Here is a 14,665-nt window from a genome sequence, read left to right as displayed (position 1 = left end):
TCGCCCAGAGAGGGTATGGAGTCTTTCTCACTGGAGATATTCAAGAACAATCTGGACACAATCCTGTGCCATGTGCTCTGGGATGAGCAGGGAGGTTGGACACAATGGATGTGTCGTTCCAACCTGATCCATTATGTGATTCTGCCATAACTGGTGGTCTGCAGAATCTCATTTCTGAATGTATTTTTAGTGGGTTGTCCAACACTGCATCTATCATGACCTGTTCCCAAACATCTGTAGTTAGTTTTAGTATTTCATGTGCCTTTAGTTAATGCAAGAAAAACTGACAGCAACCAAGAGAAAAATATGTCAAAAGAAAGAAAAATAAAAGGTAGTTTTGAAGTTCTCTGCCTACTCTTTTAATTCAATTCAATGTTGTGCATGTGGTAATAAATTAATCAGTTTTCAGTCATTTGTGTGTTGACATTAAGAAATACTATTTAAGGGCTCATCTGATGTGGAACCCAGTTTTTGAATAAAACAATAAGATACTTTTGTTAACTAATAGAATCTTCAAAATCCGAAAAATTAGATATTAAAAAGATGTGAGAGGTGTTATTGTGCTTTAGCAATAAGATCTCTCTCAGTAAAGTTAAAAACAAACCCAAGATTGATATTTTGATCCTGCACGTAGGCTGGGAGAAAAGAAGTGAAATAATGTTAGACGAAAAGGGAACTGAAAATATTCAGCCCATTCCAACTGCAGTAAAATGTACAAGTGCTCTTTTACTGTAAGATGATACATTATTGAACTGTAAAATCAAAATATGATAAAGAACATAAATCTTTATAAGAGAATGGATAAACAGTGGAATAACACTGCCTCTATTTTGAAAGCTGTGACGTATTAGAAAATGAGCAAGAGAGGAAAAGAAGGGTAGAGAAGATACCCACTGAGACACTTATTTGCTCTCAAGATGGCCCAACTTCAGCACTTTATAGGCACCTACAAGAGCAGAAGAACCTGAGCACGGAGCGAGTCAGCCTCTGCAGCAATTTCAGGTGCCAGTCAGGAAACATTAGCCCAGGCTGAGATCTGTGTTGGTGACACCCGCACCTGCAGCCACGGGGCAGCTCTACAGAGGGGAGGCTCAGCCATGTCATTGTTCAGCTCGGTCAGGCACAGGAGTACAGGACACTGCTGCCACTCCGAGCAGACAGCAGGAACTGCTTAGAGGCACAGGCTCATCAGTACAGCCATAGCCCGGCTGAGCTGGGACTGGCCCATCTGATGCTCCAAAATGAGCCCTGTGATCTCCCAAACCAAAAGTTCAGCTGGCAAAACTTCAGGTACTGACCGTGCTGTAGCTGTTTTTATGTACAACATGTTTTCCCTAGTAGCTATAATGCTAAACAATGAGGAGGTGAAAAAGTTCATTTTACGCAGGTTTTTGAAACTCTTTGTAACTAAAAGTGAAATTTCAGCATCTTTGGGAATTAAATATTATAAACGTGTTTGAATCAAGCAGAACATTTAATTCCTGTAAATCACAAATGACAAGCAAATAGAGCTTGCGTGAAGTATGACAGGCATATCTTTTACTGGAACACAGATTTCTACCTCCCACAAGACTGAAATGTTTAAGTTACAAAGAACTTTGTATTTTGGCAATATCTGTATAACAGATATTTCTTTCATCAGTTATGTTTATTACATTAGTAAACAGGAGTTACTCTTTAAGGGAAATTCAACTCCAGGATTTTTCTTTCAAAAGCTGTCACGAGAACCAAAGAGACTGACTGTACTTGCTATTTAATTTTTTATTAGATTTGCATTGCTAGAGTCTGACTATGTTTATGAAATTTAATCTGCAAGGAAGAGAAAACTTACTTTGTGTGAGACTGTCCAAGTGATTTCCTGCTGGGAACTCACTGTTCCAGCTTTGCTTAAGCAATGTCTGCAGGAGTCAGCATTTCACTGGGTGTTTTTTCATAAGCAAGAAGTTTAACAGCCAATATTAGTGATGAGAACATCTATCTGATCATCTTAACATTATTAATAGATGCTAGTGGAATTAAATACCATATGGCATTTCACACATGGACATTATATGCCTAAAAAGATGACATAAATTAAGCTCAAAGCATTATCTCTTTTTTTTTTTTAACAGTTGAAATTGCTATTTGAAACACAAGGATTATTCAAATTTATTATTTGGATAATATGTTTTAGCTGGCTAAACCACTTGGAAAGAAAGACATCCAGAACATCTTGCACACAGAGTTTCCACAAAACCTTTACTTCCCTAATTTCAAAATTATTTGTTGAAGCACCTAAAACAAGCAGCCCGAAAGTGTTTCTTGGTGGCTGGAGAAAGCCCAAGGCTCTGGAATCTGAATGCCAGGTGATTTGCACTTCAGAGTGGGAAAACTTAAATGGGTGACTAAAATACAGATTCTTTCTCCTGACCTTTTATTACAGCTAAGGAAAGACAGAAACACTTCAACAAGTGAAGTATTTCCTGGGATGTTCAACAGGAACACCTGTGTTCTTTTCCAAAGAAGAACACATGTTATTCAAGTACTCACATGAGTATCAGATATAATGCTATCAGATCAGGGCTAGTGACATTCCTCCCTTCGAAAAGAGGGACAAGTGACTTTTTCAAATACCTGTGAGCACAGAGGTATCTCTGTAAAACCACTTTCCTCAGGAATTCAGTCACTGCCTCTATTTCAAAACCCAGAAATGCTCAAAGTAAAATATTCCTTCAAAACCACTTTTCAAAGACTTCCCTATTACAGAAGCAGCATGCTTCTGTAAAGGCATGGACCTTTTTCTCTCTCCTACAACTGTCTCTTCCTCATGAAGATCTTAAACCCCAGATACAAAGATAGACATAAAACATGTCCAAATCATCATGATTGATAAAGCCAGAGTTTCTTGTGGAAGGAAGGGAGGACATAAACCTGTGCAGCAGCATCTCAACTATCAGTGAAACCTCCTTTCCCACAGATGATCACAAAAAGTTTCTTCCAATAAGGAAGGACTTGGAAAGCCTGAGACCTCCAAACACTTCTTGCATTTAGATGCAAAATCTCAGTTCCACTGAAATTACAGTCTAAATAATTCATCAAAACCTGAAAAGTAACATCATGTTAAATGTTAAAAGGCTGATGTATCTGGGAGTAAATGCAGGTAATTTTATTCCACTTATCATAGGGCAATAGGGAGCTCAGAGACTTTGCAGAAATGACAAGCCAGCCAGTAGATCTGTTCCTTAGCCAACTGCTGTGCAGTGCCCATGGCCTGGCTCTGGATGAGAACACCGTAGCAGCCCAGAGTGCTGGAGTGAGGAGGCAGTACTGTCATTTGCTAGGAAATTCTGCTAGCAGAACAGCAGTGCTGAAAATAATTTTTGTAGTAATAATGTCTCTGTTGCCTTCATCATCTCTCAAAAGACTTAGCCTTGATGGAACTCACTGACAACATGGTGTCTCAAAAAATTGCCAATAACTTTGTATGACACTACTGTCACAGCAGTTAAAAGTCAGAGGGTGTCAAACTGATTAAACTGTTGTCTTAAATGCTTAATTACTCTTTTAAGTGGAGCAACTTATCTTCCCTGACAGTTGTGCATTATGAAAATGCACACAAATAAGTCTGAAAACCACCAAACACTGACCTTTTTTGAAAGGTCAATTTTGTAGTAGCAGAACACAAGTAAATACACTGGGGGGGGGGGGGGGGAGGGGAAAGGGAGGTGTTGTACAGTGGAAATGAGTAATTAGGCTGCTCTCATGATGAAAATGCTGTTTCAAAATAAAAAATAGCTCTTTGGTGATATAATCACATATAAATGTTTGATAGAGGTGAAACTGAAACAGCATCTCTTGTTCTAGATTGCTCACTACTAAGCCTCTGCCTCCAATGTCACAGTCAATAACTTTGAGATTTCTAGAATGGAAAAATCAGTTTAAGTAATTCAGACTGCAGTTAATCAGTCAGTTGCAATGGCCTTGTGAACACTTCAAGTTACAGTGTTTGATTTTGCAATCTGGTCCTGAGACACACTGCTGTCTACTGGAACTATTTGTCCCGGTATCATTAACACTGGAAGGAGACAACAGCTTTTATCTGATTAGATTCTTTTTTTCTAGGTACTTTTGCCTCCCATGTTAGCATTATTTTTTCCCCTTTTCAGGGCTATCCTAAAACCCAAATCATAATAAGTAATATGGGATAAATGTAGCACACACCTTTCACAGTGGAATAAAACATTGATGCATCCTCTTACAGTATTCAAACCAAACTTCTAAAACCTCACAAAGTTCAAACAGTGTTATATTACAATTGTTACATGTGGAACAGGTTAAAACCCCCCCGAGCATAGCTAATTTCAAAGGCATCTACTTCTATAAATTCCTTGGTTTAGTACTTGTGTAGCAGCTGCCTGTCTCTCCTGGGAGCATGATTCTACGATCCGTCTCGAGATCAGACTAACTTCCACATTGGAATCCATATGCAGAAGTGTCTGGTTAACACCAAGCAGTTAAACCTAATGAGGTATTTAAATACAAACATGCAATTTCTCTTTTTTTTCACCAATCCTTTTTCCCCAGAACACAAACGTCGACATCCCAAGTCTACAAGCAAAGAAAAACTAATTTATACAGTAACAAATACTGTGACTCTCTCTTCTTCAGAGAATAGAAGTATTCTATTGCCAACTGCTTTTAAGGCTCCTGTCAAACACTCTCAAGTAACGCGTTCATGTCCGCTTACTTCCATGCTTCTATCCTTTAAGAAATTGAATCTGTACGAGATTGCATGGGGACATGCTGCCAGCCAAGAACCTTTCAACAGGCTCATCTGACTACAGCCAGCGTTAAAGGTCGCTGAGGGCAGGATTAGTGTTTGGTTTTTTGCACAGAGCCTGTGCAATCATTTTTGGTGTTGCTCTGAGGCAGAGCAGAAATACTGTTTAAGGGATATTGACCAAACCCCGCTGCTGCCAGGGCTCTGTGCCCACTGCTGTGTGCGTGGGCAGGTGGGAGCGGGGAACAAAGATCTGGAGGCCTAGGACTTGGGCAAGAGAATACAGTCCTACAAGGCCCCGCTCCGAATCTTTCTTTGCAAAGCTCGGCTGAACGGGATCAGAGGCGGGTTAGCTCCGAACGAAGCGAACGCCGCGGGCCCTCCCGGCTCAGTGCCCGTGCCGCGGCCGGCGGGGTCCCGGCGCCACCGCCCGGGGGCTGCGCTCTCGGCGGGGCTCGCCAGGGAACCGGCCTTGCACAGAGCCTGCGGCCACGCCTCCTTAAAGCAGTTTTAGTTTTCCTCTCTCACAGCACGAATCAGGTTTCAACCACGTTCAAATACTTGCATTATCTACGGAAACACCCCAAAAATATTCTGCTCCCTTTTTCACTTTAACTCCAAGAAGTCACTCCCCTTTTTCATCAGCTGTCTGATCAAATGGTGCCACTGTTCCTCCTTGTTTTCTTTCCCCAAAGATAAAGGCTTGACCTCTATGAAACAGTGTCCTCATGTTCCTTCCAGAAGCCTTCAGTTTGTCTGTAACTGGAATGCCATAAGGATGAAAAAAATTCACCCCAAAGGAGCTGAAGTTGAGGCAAGCAACTTTTTCAATATTTTTAAAGAATTTAAGGATATCCAAAGTATCAATGTGTACTCATTTCTTTCCACTCAAAGTCAAGGTAGATAGGCTGTGTGAAAAAAAATAATTTAAATCATTCCACACAGGCATTGCTCTTACTGCACAATGAGTAAGTTATGAACACTTCCAAAGACACTGTTCCCTAGTAAACAAAAAAGAAGTTTCACACACAACCTTTCTTGAACTGCTCGATTTTAATAGAGTCAGAACAATTCTATACAACTATATACAGATTTTGAAGCATGACTAAGTATCTATTACTTCCTACATATAATGAGCAAGAATAATACAGTGGGAATAGGTCCTAGCTAAGAAATATAAACACATTTTTGCAAGGTTATTTTGCTATTCTTGATCGCAGCCGTCGCTTGATGATTAGATGATCACTTTCTTTCTTTTTTTGTTCTACAAGGATCTGAAAAAGATGCATTAAAATATGGTTATTCAGCATTTCTTCAAAGATAAATGACATTCACTTTTTAGACCTGTGTGCCCAACACCATATTTTTTCCCAGAATCTGTTTCCAGAGTTTTACCTGAGTCACTCTGGTGAAATTGACCTATTCACTGAGAGGGTGGACAGTCAGTGGAACAGGCTGGCCTGGGAAGTGGTGGAAAACATCATCCCTGTAAGTGCTCAAATAATGTGTGCATGTGGCCCTTGGGGATATGGTTTGCTGGTGTTAATCCAGTGGTGCTGGGTTAACAGTTGGGCTCAATGGTTTGGAGATCTTTTCCAACCTTAACAATTCTATGATTCTGTTATGTCTTTTGTCAGAGCTCTCCAGGATGGAGAGACCATCTTAGTGCATCGTAACAAGCAACAAATTCCATAAACATACAAAATCCCTTTTTTGCTGGAACAAATAACAAAGTCCAAAGAAAAATATTATCTGAATGCAGCTCTTACTTCTAGTCTCTAATATTCATTTTCTGATACTGGAAGTGTTAAGGAAACACTTTTAGCTTAAATTTCTCTAGCTTTCTCTGACTTCCCCACAATCCAGTCTTTCACCGCTTTTTTCACTTCCAAACTTCTTGCCTCATTTTGCTAAGCATTTCTGCCATTTTCTTCTTCCTCTTATGGACAGCATTTTGGGTTCTGCTGCAATTCAACAGGCTACCCTGTATGGGCAAATGCTTACCATAGCTAGGGAAGAAAGGACTGAACAGAATAAAGAGATGTACTTCCAACAGAGCAGAAGAATGCTCAGCACTACAGTTAACTGTCTAAAGCATGAAAGTTGGATTTCAGAAGCAATACCTCAAACCCCAGCCTGTAAGACTCTTAGACTGGTTTAGACAGAGCCACACAATTTAAACACATCCAGAACACTATTTAGACTGTGCTTTGAAAAGCATGGATGTATCCACATGCTATTATGCCCAAATATTAGCTGGGCATAAATGGAATTGAAAAATACCTCTGGTGCTCACGTGTAAAGTTAATTGTACATGCAGACCTTTATCGTTAGTGTTTCAACCATGTCATTCCAAATCCATGGATCCCTTACTGGTCTCTGTTTCTATTTTCCCTTTATGCTACACTTAAATGAACTGCAACTAGTGGAAAAACAAATTAAGACTTCACTGCTGTAGCAGAGAAAAAGTAATCCTCCACACACCACAACTAAGATATCTGTGAATCCAGATGTGAAGGTATCTCTGATTGCTCTATCACCTATACAGTCAGTCAGCAGTCAATGAAAGACAGGTGAGAAAACAAACAAAAAAAAAAAGTAAAAGAGCAGAAAGAAAAGACCAAAAGGAATGGTTAGGTAGAATAAAGAAATAAGTTGGTATTTTCAAACCTCTTCTGCAACTCGATTAGACCTTCAGATTTGTCTTTTTCCCCTAATTGTTAATTTTAAGTAAGATTACAGAAAAACATTAAGCTAAGATTACAGAAAAAAAATCTTAATCACTTACTGAAGGACCAGGGATATCCAGAGGGCAAGAAATGTCAGTTGAATACAGCTTTCTCTTAGCCCGTTTTGGCTTCAGCTCATTTTCTTTGACATTTTCTGGTTCTGCAGACTTGGGAGAGCTTATTGTCTCAATAAGCTTCTTTGCTAGAGGACAAATTTTATCATAAATACATGTCATGGTTTTGTGAGCCTCAAAATTCATGAATAAAGCAGGCTTTATTAAAACAGTTTAAAAATTAAACCAGTGTAGTCCAAGGTTCAAATAAAAAAATTCAGAAGTGGTATTTGACTGCAAGTTTTCTGTAGCTGGAAGGAGTTTTCTGTAGCTTCAGATGCAAATGCTTAAAGGACACATTTAAATGGCACATTAAAAACCAATTAGGATTCAGATCTCATTGAGATCTCACTTAAAGACTTTTAAGTTGAACAACAGGCTTAACTTCTTTGTGCAGACAGAAGTACAGTCAATTTTCTCTATACATTTTTATAGTTTTATCAAACTAGTACTAGTTCCATAAAGAGAAGAGAATGTGCACTAGACAAAAATAAGAAATATAAGAAATAAGCAATACTATTATACAAAGAGGGAAACCATACAGGACATGGTAATAAAGGTTACAAAACAGAACTCATTTGCTCAAATTAAATATCCAAGTTAAGGATGAAATTTTAAGTAGTCTGACTTTGGCTTCCATTGATAATAATAAATACTGTGCTCATGGTACCAGTATGACAAAGGTAGAAATTTTTTTAAAATTTCACACAGTTATTATCTAGATTGTATTATGCCAGATAAGATGTACTCTGTAGCAGAACAAGCTTTCAAGTTGGTGTAGGAGTTTATTTTAACTGTCCACCTTAAATAAAGACCGACTTTGTTCTAAACAAACAAATGCAAGTGTCTTTTAGAATTAAATACTGGTGATTCTCTGTTCCCTCTGCTAATTTTAATTTTTTTTTTGTAAGAAGCACAGTAACCCAGAGATCATTCTTACTGTAGGAAAAAAGAAAAACATATCCTTCAACAGAAAGTCCTAGCAATTAATCTTCCCAAGGCTATACCTAAATTTAAAAAAATCCATTCATTGCTCTATATTCAGTTTAATGAAGTCTTCCAAATATTTTCATGAGTCACTGGCTTTCAGATTTCATAGAAATAACATACATCAAAAAACATTAATAAAGTTTCCACAGCAACAAGGGGTTGCTTATAAAACAAGGTAAGATTTAGAGTTTGGATTCAGCCCTTGATTTTGTTAGAGCAGCAGGGTGAGTTTCTAAAAAAGCACAGAGTAACTACAACATTTTGGGCCTAACAGTTATCATTGCTTTTATGATAAATATGCACATATTTCACACTGCATCTTTCATTCTACCTGGTCCTCACAACCAAGACAATCTTTTCTTCTCTGCCATTCTGCAATGGCCAGAGAATAGAAAATAAGCTTTACTTATACTGTACTAACCTTTAGAATGAAAAATAGTAGGAGAACTTTGGAAAAAATCACCAATTTTCTGTAATGTCCCATCTTTCTTCTTAGCTGACTTTTTACTTAGAGTAGATTCTTGCCTTCTTAAGGGATATTCTTTTCCAAGAGATTGTGTAGTAGACATCTGTACAGAAATACAGGATCATTGTTTAAGCTAAGAATTGACTTAAGCTTCAAGTTTAATTTCATTTTATTTTACTTCAACGTTATGTCCAAACTGACACATTGAACAAAGGTGTCAGTAGCAAACCTCATTTTCATAGTATCACTACAGCAAGTAAAGTAGACAACCTCATTTTACACCTAGAGGAAAGAAAATTGCCAAAGTTTCACAGAATGCATTTAAGAGCATGAGTCATAAAGGAAACAGAGGGTTGGGTTTTTTTAAATAAGGCAGATTCAAAGTTGAGTATTTTATTAGACAAGCTGTTCTAATTATAAATAAAAGAATCTGGTGGGGCAAATAAATCTCTCACTCGCCCTCTGAAGCTGCCCAGGTTACTACTACGGCCTAAAATAATCTTAAGGCCATGAATATAGATAAACTTTAGTTTTACTTCAAATGCATTGCCTATAACAGCACATTTTAATAGCACGCTCTATAGTCTTTTAAACTATTTAATATGCAACATCCTTCCCCTTCGAATCACTACACACTGCAGCTGGGACACTACACATTCTTGCAAATACAGACCCTTTGGCTTATAGAATTTAGTAGAAAGACAACATAAATGTTGAAGAATCCTACTGAAATACATAGATAAGGATAAAATACTGCTGGCATGAGAATATTTGCTCCTTTCACAAGTCTACCTTTACAGATAAACTAACTTCAAAAATGGAACAAAATCAAACCATTTTTTTGTTGCTTGCAGAAGGTGAGTCAGCCATCGCAGGTTTTGCATTTCTTTTGTTCTCACTTTTCACAAAATCCTAAAGAAAATTAGAAGAAACTATAATTGATACCAATATTTTTATACCAATGACTGCCTAAACAAAAAGAAACAATTTGACAGAACTGATCTGTAATCCCACAGATGAGAGCTGGAGACAGGAACAAATGGCACTGTGTGAGAGAGAGAAATGTAACAGGTAAAGTACAAATCAGGCACAAAGGGACAGAGTTTGGATCAGTTGAAGTCTATGACCTTATTCAGCAAAGCCCAGAGATCCACCATGTGGGGAACATGGGGTTTAAATAATACCCTACTTATACCCTGGGATCTCAGCAGAAAATCAGAAGTTAGAGTTTTAACAAATGATCAGAGTAACAAACAGAAAGGTTGCACAGAAGATTTTGTCAGTTGGTCTAGTTCACACCTCATTCATCTCTACACTCTTCCTTTTCCTTCTTGGCCTGAGCATTTTAACTGTAACTGGTGAGGTGCTGCCCTGGTGCTTCACCTCCATCTTATGGGGTTGCAGAGGTGTGAACTGGATTTCCATCTCTGGTTTTGGGAACCGACTAGTTTTTCCATCCTCTGTGGATACTTCTGTAGAGTCAAGGACAATTTCAGAATGGTCCTGCAAGTATATGGAAATTGTAAGAAAACAAGTTTTAAACTAACTATGAGTTAAATAATATATGATACATATTACATGCCACCCCCCAGTGGATTGCAAAGTAGGTGTTCTATATTCCAGCTGTTAGCTTTCAGAACACTTATAACAGAAGTGAAGAAATCTGCTTCAATTACAGCAGAGTTTAACTCTTATTATCTAAAACCTTTTTTGTTAAATTTTGAACTTATTTGGATCTATGATCACAGAACTTTCCTTGCTGAACTCAGCCTGATACTTTGTTTCCAAGTCATTTTTCCTCAAGGGTAGAGAGCCTTAGTGATTGTCTCCATCCTAACTCTGCTGCTCCTTAGAAAAGTGTATTTCTCTAGCTTATCTTTAGGGATTTCTCTTCCCCTCTTACACTAGAGAATTCCCGAGTAGCTGATGTTCCTGCTTACATTGGTTCACCCTGAAGGGTACCTCCTTCCTCTTAGAAAGGAAAATGATAAAAGTTCATGGAACACCAAAAGGTAGTTCTCCAACAGGCTCTGCTGGGATTCTGAGAGGGAATCCCACCCAGAATCCCAGCAGCACTGCATTCCCAAGAATGGAGCAGACTAATAGGGTTGCCCAGGAATGGTTAGTTCATTAGCTAACAAAGCTACACACAGGATTCCTACAGCAGAAGAAAGCAAACCCCAGTCTGCCCTGCTGTTGGTCATCCATTTAAAACGGTTTATATTCTTTTCCCAGATGACTTATCTAATAATCAGCCACTTCATTTGCAGCACTGAGAGGTGAGTTTTCAAGAGCACACAGCTGAATTCAGATATAATTATTCACATGATTATATTATACAGCTTTTATTTCTAGCTTTGTGTACACTTCAAATACTATTTTGGTTTGGTTTTGAGTAGGATGTAAGATACTGTTTTGTTCTTATGAGCCCCCATATGGGCTGGTTAATTACAGAATCATCTCACTACATGACAGGTGACATCGTGAAAGTGGTGTGAGTTGAAATTCCCTTAACACTGACATAATCAAACTGAGATGACACTACAAATACCAGGTCTCCAGATCTCTAGAACCTGGATTAGTTAACTAGTTTTTGCCTCAGGTGTAAAGGTTCCATAATGTATAGAGAGGTAATACTCGATTAACTAAAGTACTTATTTTCTGAGAGTGATTGTGAAAGAATGAATAAGAACTTAGAACTGAAAAACTGTACAGGTAAAGTACAAAGAAGTTTTGGGAGATTTGCAGAACTATATACAGAAATATATACTGAAAAAAACCCCAGAATTATTAACATATCATTAGTACATAAACAAACATACCTCTTTGTTTACAGACTGATCAATTTTAACTTGTCCTTCTTCAGGTAAAGGTACTTCTGCCAAAGACTGAAGATTTTCATGCTTAATCTGCTGTTTCATATCCTTTATAAAGTCATCTTTCTCTGCCAGCTGTTTCCTTAGATCTTCTATGTCAGTTTCCTTATCCTAATAAACATAACGAAAATTGCCACAAATTTTAGGACTGTCAAAAGAAAGTACTATATATCACGAGCATCATTGTGATTACTTGGTCATATCAGTTTTATAACTGCAGGCTAAACCAGCCAGGTATCCAATACAAAGGCAATAATTTAATGCCTCTATGTAAAGTGAAGAAAAGTCTTCTAAGAGTCTGAGGAAACCTAACGCAAAACCTTCTATTTTACTATACTTATTTAGAATTCTAAGTTCACCTTCCATTTGCTCATGAAGTTCTTGGTGCAGTGAAAAAGACAACAAATGGGAGAGTTGTTTCAGATATCCAGTCCAAATTCACAATCAGTGTGTTTACTTGCACTACTAAATATTTTCAAATTCAAATTACTATTAAAAATTCAGTTTCAAACAAACATAAAGCTTTTCTTTTTAAATTAGCAGCAAATGGTTTCAATATGACAGTGTTTAAGATCAAAAAATAGAGCCAGAATGCAAAGAGCAACTACAGTATTTTGCAGAATTAATGAGTAACAAAACCCCCCCAAAAAATCACACAGAAAGAATAAAGAGAATTGACCTTTTCTGAAGCTATTAGTGCAGCCTGTTTCAGCTCTTCTATTTCTTTATCTTTTTGTATGACGCTAGAGGCCAAAGTCTTGAGCTGTACTTCCAAAGCTTCTACTAGTTCATCTCTTTCTTCACGCCACTTCTGAAGATTGCTGTCCTTCTCTACCAGCTGTGCAGCAAGTCTTTCCTAAATATTGAAAAAGGTAAGTTAGAATAGAACACCACTTCTAGGCACTATCTGAACTCTTCTGCTAGTTTTGTTTTGCAGTTAGCACTATTTTATGGCTTTAGTCAGCCTAAGAGCCTATGCAGCTCTTATAAAGCTCACATAGAACTAGTTTCAGTACAAATATGCAAGAGTAAGCCATGTTGCAATTAGAAAATCTGTATTTATACTCTTTGTGAAGAGAATTTTCTTTTTGAGAACCACAGCTCCTATTTGCTCACTTGAAGATTTTATTAATAACAATTCTCAGGCAAGAAAAGTCATAGATAAAGTAAAAGTAGTTGTAAGCTCCTAAAATCCTCCTGTACTGATTGCAGGTCCATAAAGGCATTGCTACCTACTTCTAGATGCAAATGCAGTGTTAGATTGCAGAAGTTCATATAATAATTTCAGCTGATAAAAAAATTACAACCTTGATGGAGTCCAGTGAGCAAGCAGGGTGTCTTAGACAATAACTATCAGTCTCCCCAGTGCTAGCACATATTACCACAGCATACTGACCAAGTATTTTCCAATGTAAGTTTTCTTTGCTTTTAAGGAGCAATTCATTAAAGTGTAGGTTATTTATTGGTGTTTTACACACAAAAGGAAATCTGAAGACTTCATAGAGAGGTAGCAGTGATGGGACAGGAAGGAACAGGCATGTTAAGCTCCATTATGTACAAAGTTTTTTCATTTTATGATCCTCCTATTCTTCCTTTTTCACATTGAGAGCATCTCATTTGGGCTTTGTCCTGTGAGAAAGTCAGGGAACTGACTACAGCCAGCTACTCTCAAGTGCCCCCACTGTTCAACACTTGACATGTTATTTACTCTGTACTGAAGATACCACAGGACCCTGCTGAGACAAAGTCACTTACAATTTCTGCTTGTTGCTTTACATGATGTTCTCTATCCTCCACAAACTTTCTCATTTCTCTATTGCGATGGTTCTCAGCTTCTTTTACTTGATTTATGAGTCCCATTTTTTCCTCAAGCCACTTTTTTCTATCAGTTTGATACTTTGCCTCATTTTCCTAATTTGATGAAACCAGAAACAAAATTGTAAGTAGAGAGAAAAAAAAAAGACTTAAAATTCAGAATACCATTGAATGGATTAATTTCAGAAACATAACAGAAGCAGTAGCATAGTTTTACTCTAGCATACTCCAAGATAAAAGTATTATACTCTCATTTGTTCTTCTGTATTAAAAAAAATTATCAATTTTCAGCATTTCTTATTCAGATTGACACATCTTCATGGAACAGAGGCTTTTTTTTTTCCTCAAAGCATTCTGAGTAAATCACAGATACTATAAAAGTTACACCAAAAGTAATGGTAAAGAGACACTTCTACCTTACAAATCCCCAATCTTTTATGCTACCTTAAAGGTCATGTTAGAAAACCAACCTCTGCTTCAAGACTGAAAGTGAGTACAGTTCAATGCAGTACAGTCTGAATGGCAGGCAGAGATAGCATGTACCTACAAATGCCACTCTAATCCACAGCAATTTTGTCTCCTTTTCTATCACAATCAAACCTGTTGTCAGACATTCTACCATATAAGGCAGCAAGCACCTGTAAAGTTGCTTAGAAAGTAAGTCTACTTTCCATTGCAAGGAGAGTTAAAGGAAAGTCCTCAGCATTACAGGAAGGGCTTACAGGTTATGCAGCAAGCACAAGATCTTGAGAGAGTCTGGTTTAGCAACTGATAGGAAAGATGTCTGGAGCTGATATCAGGAGTTGGATTAAGACAACTAAGAGGAGACCAGCTACAGAATCACTGTGCACGGCAGTAGCAAAACATAGGGCAGGGTGCACTCCATTATGGGGCATCAGTGATGCCGCATGAAAAGA

At 37.8% G+C, this 14,665-nt stretch overlaps 1 protein-coding gene across 3 annotated transcripts in view; it reads right to left on the bottom strand.

Annotated features, from left to right (window-relative positions):
• Positions 1-5,911: 5,911 nt before the first annotated feature.
• KIF20B (kinesin family member 20B) overlaps positions 5,912-14,665 on the bottom strand; it is a 34,555-nt gene continuing 25,801 nt past the window's right edge. The window contains exons 26-33 of one of the 3 annotated variants that reach the window (XM_082286074.1): positions 13,689-13,844; positions 12,613-12,789; positions 11,880-12,044; positions 10,357-10,560; positions 9,892-9,969; positions 9,013-9,160; positions 7,548-7,690; positions 5,912-6,033 (exon numbers count right to left, since the gene is read on the bottom strand). In XM_082286074.1, coding sequence (XP_082142200.1) covers positions 5,956-6,033; positions 7,548-7,690; positions 9,013-9,160; positions 9,892-9,969; positions 10,357-10,560; positions 11,880-12,044; positions 12,613-12,789; positions 13,689-13,844 — 1,149 coding nt within the window. In that variant the 3' untranslated portion in view covers positions 5,912-5,955. Of the gene's footprint in view, positions 6,034-7,547; positions 7,691-9,012; positions 9,161-9,891; positions 9,970-10,356; positions 10,561-11,879; positions 12,045-12,612; positions 12,790-13,688; positions 13,845-14,665 lie in introns of those variants that run through there. The other 2 variants (XM_082286075.1, XR_014226608.1) reach the window with 2 other exon arrangements.

The sequence above is a fragment of the Coloeus monedula genome, assembly GCF_965178545.1.
Source record: "Coloeus monedula genome assembly, chromosome: 8".
NCBI classification, from domain to species: domain Eukaryota; kingdom Metazoa; phylum Chordata; class Aves; order Passeriformes; family Corvidae; genus Coloeus; species Coloeus monedula.
The sequence above is the reverse complement of the archived record's forward strand: the minus strand, read 5'-3'. Positions and strand labels throughout refer to the sequence as shown.